Below are 9,382 nucleotides of genomic sequence, written 5' to 3' on the forward strand. Positions count from 1 at the left end.
CTGCTCTCACACACATTTGACCTCAGCAGGTTGCCAACGCACCGATCAGCCCGGTCCAGCGATGATGGTGCTGGCAGGTGTTCTCAGCCACATCCTCACCCACTCTGTGGGGAAGAAAAAAAAAATGAAGTTCAAAAACTTTGGCTGCTCTTCTTTACGCGACTAAATCCAGTGGCTTCTTTTGAAAGCATTCAGTCGTGGAGTATCACTGTAGAATGAGCCGTAAGTGATACTAGAAAGACAAAGAGAGATATTTAAATAGAGAAAGTCTATTTACTAAATTGGAATGTGGTGTCTCCTTTTCTTTTCTGGGCTGTATTTTTCACTATGTTCTTATTAAAAGGAGATTATGACTTTTGGAAGAATTACTGTCTGTTTTCCTCTGAGTGTCTAACAGCACCACTTGATGTCGCATGTTGATCTTGAATGCTAAAAGCTGTCAACGTTGTTTAATGATCCACGGAAATAAAACGACATAAATTCGCAACAAAATGATTCCAGACGGACTAATTACATCATGAGATGTTTAAACACAAATGGAGCACAGCGTTCCAAGGCAGTGGCTTCAGCTACAAATCAGTTATCTCCTTCCACGTCTTCGACTGGTGACGCCTTATTTGAGCTGCTTCAGTCGGCTTGTCTTGCGACCCACCTCCTCCGTCACTTCTGTTATCGTTTGTTACAGACTCTGTTGTGGATCCTATGGGGGTCTTTGCTGCTCCTTGCCTTTATCTTTCCATGTACGCACGTGCATGAGCAGGGAGGTCCCAGAACAGGGCCATACCACAGAAAATATATCACCATTGCAGATAAGATTGATGTGTGATGACGTTCATCCTGGCTGGCACAATATTTGGGGGGAGTGTTTTGAATTCAGCTATTGGAAGTGAGCTCATCAGTAGTGAAATCGTTGCAACCGATGACAGACCAGATGACTCATTAATGACTATTCAGAGCATCATCCATGTGTCACGTGAGGTGAAGAACATTTTCAGTAAAGAGCTTCCTTCCTGGAAGTGATTATGTGCTGCGGGGCTCAAGTAAAACTACAAATGAAGCAAACAGTAGAGAAAGAATGGGAGAGATTTACAGTCTTTGAAGGAGATGAGAGGAAGAGTGAGTGAGGGATTTATTGATGATGTGTCAACGTTAAGCTTGAATTTGAGAGTTTGGAGTGGACAGCTAAATCCCTTTATTTTATTTTTTGTACTATTTTTTGGTCTTTGTTGTGACATAACATGTCACTGGATGCAGTTATCAGAGTTTCACGTTGTTCTGAGCTGACAGTCTGTCAATGTCACCCACACTTAACACACACACACACACACACACACACACACACACACACACACACAAGAACACACATGTTAGGCTTAAGTGGATCAGTGGGTGCCAGATCATTTCAAGTCTGCTCAGTAACATTGGTCTCTCTCTCTTTTTTTTTTTTTTTTATAGACACACACACACAGTACATGTGGACGTATGCCCTTCATCACAGGTAGAGGAGCGTGTGAGCCACCAGCCGGCCCCGTGTGTCTCACATCACTTGCTCCCACATTTTTTTTCTCAATAAAGAGTTTTGGTGAGACCTAAAGGGGTCTTGGGGTGTGTGTGTAGTCAGCAGATTGCTCTTTAATAGAGGTGCAGTGTGTATTATGATGGTGAGAGGGCATCAATCTCTATCAAAACTCACGTCACATAAATCAACCCACTTTGTGATAGGAGCCACACGCGCGCACGCACGCACACACACACACACACACTGTATTAATTCAAATCACAGCTATTTTATTAAATAGAAACCCTTTACATTTATAGTAGATCATATAGTATTATATTCAAGCCCATGCTTAATGAGTTCACCCAATGCTCATGAAGCTCATTGCCATCAGGTAAATCTCATTTCATTTCACTGTGTGTGTGTGTGTCTGTGTATGTGGCAACATTCCTGCTCCACCGAGAGAACACATACTGAGCATGCTCACAAGAGAATGACTACTTTGAGAGTAAAAATAATTTAGCTCTTTTTTTAAAGCTGCAAAAACACTCGCTACACCATGACGACCAGGAGATACGAGGGACTGTATCGGCTGGGAGGCACAAGTACTGCTGTATCTGAAAAAGCAGAGTTATGTGCCTGTGATTTTGTTTGACAACAAAAAATATGACAATGATTTTTATTATCATAAATGAATTATATTTTTAAGAACTTCTTGTGTGGTAGCTTTACTCATCTCTTTGCTAGCTGAATTAATTTTTCTTGACAGGTAGTCTTAGATTTAGTGTTGCTGGCAGAATTGAAACTGATCCAAAAAATAAATAGGGTCCTTCTTAATGTCCGTCCCTGGGCCACGTCTGGATCTGGCCCATATACTCAATTCTGTGTCTAATACTGCAACGTAATACATTGACAAATGTTGCTGACCTTGCTATGGAGACAATGTAGAGTGCTCCAATCCAGCAGTCATGACGGTGTTCATACAGGTCAAAACTTGGCGGGTTTTATTGTTATTTTGATTTAGTTTTTCATGTCCTTATGTCCATATCAAAATCTGCTTTATTTGTACATATAAAAATTCCTCTGGGTCATTTACATGTAGAATTTTTAAAATGTGAAAATGTCAATTTTATCCTTTTAAAGATGGGCAAATATTAAGGCAGATCTACAAGTTATTCCTCATCCATGTAGATTGCATTCCATTCGATTTGTTTTTGCAGAAACCCGGGAAGACCGCACCAAGAGACTGTTCAGACACTACACTGTGGGTTCCTATGACAACTTCACCTCGTACAGGTATGACTTTTCTCTCCCCGCTCACAACAATGCGTTTGCCATGTGTGTTAATATTTTCATGTGCTGTGCAATATGTGTCAGCCACATCACCTGTGTGCACACAGATGCCTGAAAATGTGTTTGAGTGCTGCCATCTAAAGGCATCAGGCTGCCACTGCACTCAGTCTCAATCTGAAATGAAATTGTATTGCATGACACTTTTTATCAGTGTTTATTGCTGTGTGCTCATCTATTGTGTCGTGTACACTTTGCATGAAATGCACACATGTGACATACATGATTATGTGCCTCTCATGTTTATTCTTTCAGAATAAAGATGTTCTAACTGTTAAATATCGTCTCCTTCTTTAAAAGGAGATAAGAGTCGTCCTGTAAATCAGACTTGGTTTAGAGAGGAGGAGTCGGCTATGGTCAAGTTTATTTTGATGCAAATTCCCTTTTAATGCCAGCGTGCCAGTTTTAGACACTGAGTCTAGTCTGAGTAAGCGTTGTTTCCACCCACTTGTGTAGCTTTTAGGAAATGTCAGGCTCTTTCATTCTAATTTTTAGTTGTATTAAATGTCACTGCAGTCACCAGCGCTCCGGGTTTATAGACTTGCCTTTACGTCAGCTTCTAGTCCACGATACCAACCTGTGAAATGTTGCACATGCGAACAGGAAGCCCTGACAGGACTGTGACTGTGACTTGAGTTGGAAAACGCAGCTCAGGTAGGACACGGATATCCAGGAGAAAAGCATGGAGGGAACATAAACAAGACCTTCTTGTCGTCATTATTATTATGCTGACTTTTGTTTCACTAGAACTCTACTTGGATCTTTTTTTATTAGTTGCCTCCACTATCTTTTTAATTATTGATATGAAAACATTGTGTGATGTGGAGCATAACAGGAAAAAAAAAACTTTGAAAACACTGCTTTCGCTTGAAAACTGCCTTCTGATGAATAATAGAATTACAAACGTCATAAGACGGGTGTATTTTTAGGAATTGTTAGTCTCATAGTTTTTAATGTGCAGATGATTCCAAGGGCTCGCCGTCTCTAAACATGGATAATAAACATATAGCATATGAGGGGCTGGGACTGATGCTACATTTTACTGCTGCTTAACCAGCAGAGAATTCTGTGCATAGTAACCAGTGTTCAAGTGGATGGAGAGCTTCTTATGCAACCAAATACTTTGACCTCCCTCCTGCAGAAAGGTTTGTTATGGATCTCCTGGTCCCACCAGCAGGAGCTCTGTGTTCGCGTGGTAAGTCTGAGAGAGTGGAGTGTAACTAAGCTAATGGACACAGCAGCCACCCACTGAGTTGCAGCCTGAACACAAGTCCTCGGTCTGAGCTGAGTGTTTTGATGGCTGATATCACAAAATTCGACAAAAATTATTGGCTTGTCTAAGGGTGTTCAGGCTGTAAACAGATCGCCAAGTCCAAGTGTGATGTGCAAAGACCAGGAAAGGCAGGTGGCAGTGCATTTGCTTTAGGTTACAAATATCAGGTTAAAATCAGACGCATTTTCAGTCGAGCAAAGGTGCAAAATATCCAGGCTCCTTTAACGTAGTCATATCAGTACTTCCTGAATTTTCCCTTCAAGAGAGGTTTGAATATTTGTGACCACTTTCTGATCAGTGATTAACACAACAGTGCTTAAACCTGCTTTGCTAATTCACCTTTTGGTTTTGGGTCCCTGATACACATGTTGACATCGTCTAACAGCACCCCTCAACACAAATCAGGCAGTGATGAACTGCTCAGTTACTTTTGTCTGCTCTTCCCCCTGTCGTTAGTCAGGGAATCGTATTGCTTCTGAGTCGTCTCTGTCAGGTTCTTTAGCAGAATCTCTCAATGCTCTCCTCAGCTGCAGTCTCATCTGAAGGATCAGCCAGAGGATTGATACACTCTTACGTTTTATCCCGAAGATACTTCAATCATGAGAACTGACTCTCTCGCTCACCCGCTCTCTTATTCTGTGTGTGTGTGCACGTGCGTGCGTGTGTAAGTGTGGGTGTGCAGTGCAACTCACCAAATACTCGTGCAACTCGAGGGGATCACCATCCCACCTCCTTGCTTTGCTTTTAACATAATTACTTAACAGGAAAGGAAGAACAGGTGTGTGTGTGTGTGTGTGTGTGTGTGTGTGTGTGTGTGTGTGTGTGTGTGTGTGTGTGTGTGTGTGTGTCCAACATCTTCTCCCAATTCTTCACCCCTGCCACTGCCAGCACCACACAGACTGACCTACCCTCTTTATTCTGCTGACATCACCCTTTCACTATGCGTGTGTGTGTGTGTGTGTGTGTGTGTGTGTGTGTGTGTGTGTGTGAGGATGGTGTTTGAGTCATACCTGCTTTCCCTGTGCTCTCTCCTTCATAGTGACTATATCATCGAGGAGAAGAATGCGGTTTTACAGAAGAAAGAAAATGAAGGGTTTGGGTTTGTCCTGCGAGGAGCCAAAGGTGAGACACACACACACAGACGCACGCACGCACACACACAACACACACACACACACACACACACACACACACACACACTAATACTTTGTCAACATATTCCTCATCAATACACACCTGTTTTCAACATACGTGTGTAAATTTGGTCTGATCTGAGTCAGTGAGTATGGCTCTGTCTGTATTGTTTCACCATGAGTCAACAGCACAACCAGCTTTGGTCAACACCCAGCTTGTATATTCTCAGATCTGTGTGTGTGTGTGTGTGTGTGTGTGTGTGTGTGTGTGTGTGTGTGTGTGTGTGTGTGTGTGTGTGTGTGGTGGCGTCATCCTTGGCTGAGTTGTCAGCTAGCTGTCCCATCTGTTCCTCACACATGGCGATTCACAGTTAGTAGACTTACTCCTTTCTCTTTCTCTCTCTCTCTCTCTCTCTCTCTCGCCACATCTTTTGTCCTTGTTTTTCTTCCTTTCTGCACTCTCTCACCTCTCCACATACTTCCTGTCCATTACCCTCTTGAATATTTTAACCGATGGCTGTCATGCCTTTCCGCATTTGTACTGAAATCACCTTTCTACTCATCTCCATCACCACAAATTCATTTTACTCATGCACGTGCCAGCTCTCTGCTCAGGCTGGTTACTATAGCAACCTCTCTCAGGCACCTTGCCGGGAGTCTGAGTCTGCTTTCCTGCTCCATCACTCACTACAATGGTTCTTGGCTCACCCCGCTCTCTTTTACTCACTCTGTCTTTTACTGCCCCATACCCTCACATACACACACACACACACACACGCACTGCAGTTCACTTAGTGATCCTCGGAGAACTCTCATGTGTCAGTGATTTAGTTGGACTTGCTCCAAGATTAAATGGAGTTTGAGGTTGTTAAAGTGTGCTTGTTTTGAGTTCGCGTGTGTGTGTTTTTCAAAGTGTACTTGCAGTCGTGCATTGATAAGCTTGACTTTGAACATAGCTGCATTTTTGATAGTATGGCTGAGGTGCTGCAGGTTACTGCAGTAACAGTGTTCCTATCAACAGAACTCAGAGCTAACATGTCGATCAAATCTTTTATTAAAAAGGGAAAGATTTCGAAACAGATGAAATTAGAACTGAAAGGTCATTATTTTTAAATGCACACATTTTCTATTCCTGATTTTGTTGATATAGTTACTAAATACTCTGCGTGTGAAGTCTCAGCATTTTGTTTTTGTTTTTTGTTTTTTTTCCATAGCTGAAACACCGATTGAAGAGTTCACACCGACCCCGGCGTTCCCTGCCCTGCAGTACCTGGAGTCTGTGGACGTGGAGGGAGTGGCTTGGAGAGCTGGCCTGAGGACAGGAGACTTTCTCATTGAGGTGACTGGTTTCATTTCATTAATGGACACCACAGCGATGACCTTGAAAAAAGAATTTGAGTGTTGTCCTATGGTGAATTTGTCAATATGACGTACATACACTTACTTGCTAAGTTAAGTAAACCAATTCCATACAATCAGTCCTCCCTTGATGAGGATTATATTGTTCAGTTTTTATTTGAATTGTTTGAGAATTGTTTGAGGGACATGTTGCTTTATTACAGTGTGTGTGTGTGTGTGTGTGTGTGTGTGTGTGTGTGTGTGTGTGTGTGTGTGTGTGTGTGTGTGTGTGTGTGGATGTGTTCCATTAGGTGAACGGGGTGAATGTAGTGAAAGTGGGTCATAAGCAAGTGGTGTCGTTGATCCGGCAAGGAGGAAACAGGCTACTGATGAAGGTGGTGTCTGTCACACGCAAACCTGAGTCTGAGGAGGTCGTTCGCAAGAAAGGTAAAAACAAAAATGATGCTGATGTCATGAAAATATAACATAAACAGAGGAGAAAATGCATGAAAGTTCCCCCTCAGGCCAAAAATATTTGTTTCCTTTTGAACATTTGAGCTTCACTGTAAAAAGAAAGAAAAAAAGCTATTTTCACATTCCATGGTGAAAAAGTCCATTTTTCTCTGTGGTTGTTGAAAATCTGATTTTGAAGAGGCGGTCCAACAAGCAAGATTTGTGGCAATTTTTTTATGGGGAATGGCTCTGGTCTAAAATTCAAAATACCCAAGTAAAATAGAAAGCTAAAGCTTCCAGTACACAATAATGAGAATGGACTTTATAGGGACTTAGGAAATATCTTTTGTCCAAAAGATAAATGTGCAAAATTAGAAAGATTATTATATTTCAAGACTTAGTAGCACTTTAGCAATTTTAATGTGGAAATTATAGTTGTGATTTTTCTGCACAGACACCCATTATGGTACTGTTGAGAATATTTTTTACACCTTCGTTCATTTGTGGAGGGCATCTCCCTTATGAAAAAGTAGATGTTTCATTGAAATTCCAAATGCAGTAATATCTTGATAATATGAAATATGTGAACTCTTGTTTTATGTCTTTTTGTTGTTGTTGCAAGAACAGTCTCATCTTAGTAATGAATCTGAACCACAAGTAAAATAGAACTCTCCCATTGTTTTGTCTGAACAAAAGAACTTTGCACACAGCACACAGGTCATTTGTGCAGCAGGTTGATCGCGCTTTATAGAATCCCAATGTTATACAGTCGTGCAGTGCCCACAGGACTTAAGAAGATATGTGTGTTTCCGTTGTCAAGGAGATTTTTGTACCACATTGCCCTGCTGTAAATTCATGTGGTTTCCATGTCAACCACAGCTCGCTATTACTCAGTTCTCACAGTTCAGGCACTATGACCTCAGGATTGTGTACTTGGCCATTGTGAATGTGTGAGTATTTGTGTGTGCAGCAGAGTGTATACTTCCCCTGCGATTGTTGACATACAGAAACAATCATAGGGACTGTACTGAATCAACCAGCTACTATGAGCTCTTTCAACCACTCGCTTTTTTTTACTGCTCATCTGTTACATTCATATCTTTTTTACAGCTTGTCTGGCTAAAATAAACTCCTGGCTAGACACCATTAATCATCGATCAGTCAGATTTAGTTTATAAAGCCCAAAATTATAAATCAGAATTTGCCTCGGGGTTCTTTAAAATCTGTACACACTGTAGCTTAATCTGTCTTTAGATCCTCGATCACAGCGAGGAAAAGCTTCCCAAAAAAAATCCTTTTCATGTGAAAAAGGCAGGAACCTCTGGGAGACACCTTCATCATGAATTTTTCTTTCCTTGATTTCCCTCGTGCTGGCTTTGAAAACTTTAACTCTATTGTTTATGTAATTGCTCAATCCATCTCAAAGTATGGATTTCCATGATGTTATAGCAAAGCGATCAGGAGGTGGAAGACAAAAGGAGTTGATCAGATTCCTTGACTGTCAATCAAGATCCTGAGAAAGATTCTGCTTATATAGTCGGTGCAAATAACTGTCGACAAGATGATATTCAGACATCCAGTTGCTCTGAGCTTCCTCAAAATCACCCCCCCCCCAAACTTCTCCTGGATGTCTTTTTCACATCCTGATCTGTGTTGAACAACATCTCCCGCTGCACTGCTCCTCCTGTGGGACTTACACTCTGCTTAGTGTATCGCACCTTTGCACAAATGCGCGCACACACACACACACACACACACACACACACACACACACAGACTTGCAAGCAAACACACATACAAAAAAAACATTCTCTGCACCATGCGAGGCCTCACTACTGCCACCGTTGCCATGGTGACTACACTGCATGTTTGAATTAAGCATTGCATTACAGCAAAAGCATCTCTCTCTCTCTCTCTCTCTCTCTCTCTCTCTCTCTGACTGTGTCTGTGTTCTCTCTCTTTCTGCAACCTCCTCCATCTCTGCTCTCTGCTCACTTGCTACTGTACCAGAATGTGCAGACTGGTGAGGAAATGAAGATGTTTGATATGGACTGTACCCAGGATGGCGTATGTACCCTAGATCTGCAGCTGCTGATGACAGCAGGATAGTTAGGCTCCTGTACTGGTGCTCTATTGTTCTACAGTGGTGCATTGAGTGTTAGCTGGGCGATTGAATAGAGTGAGCTGATCAAGTCGTGTTTTGGGATATTGTTAGGAAACTTGGGTTTGTTAAAGCTTGTATAAGGCTCAGTATTCACTGCATGGCATCACTTTGTATTCGCAGACCTGACATGCTTTAACAGGATTGTGTTGTAATTTGGTTAATTAATGTTGACT

General features: G+C 41.8%; 1 protein-coding gene across 7 annotated transcripts in view; it reads left to right on the top strand.

Moving 5' to 3' along the window:
• The window catches only part of shank3a (SH3 and multiple ankyrin repeat domains 3a), a 141,492-nt gene that overhangs the window by 116,629 nt on the left and 15,481 nt on the right, over positions 1 to 9,382 (top strand). For all 7 annotated transcript variants that reach the window (XR_015117052.1, XR_015117053.1, XR_015117051.1 and 4 more), the window contains 4 exons: positions 2,719 to 2,794; positions 5,161 to 5,243; positions 6,469 to 6,593; positions 6,904 to 7,039. Coding sequence is in view for 4 of the 7 variants with exons in the window: in XM_086208806.1 (XP_086064932.1) it covers positions 2,719 to 2,794; positions 5,161 to 5,243; positions 6,469 to 6,593; positions 6,904 to 7,039 (420 nt within the window). In the remaining 3 variants the exon portion in view is untranslated. The remainder of the gene's footprint in view (positions 1 to 2,718; positions 2,795 to 5,160; positions 5,244 to 6,468; positions 6,594 to 6,903; positions 7,040 to 9,382) is intronic.

This window comes from Aulostomus chinensis, chromosome 7 (genome assembly GCF_037954235.1).
Source record: "Aulostomus chinensis isolate RoL2024-O1b breed Wild chromosome 7, RoL_Achi_v1.0, whole genome shotgun sequence".
Taxonomy (NCBI): Eukaryota; Metazoa; Chordata; class Actinopteri; order Syngnathiformes; family Aulostomidae; genus Aulostomus; species Aulostomus chinensis.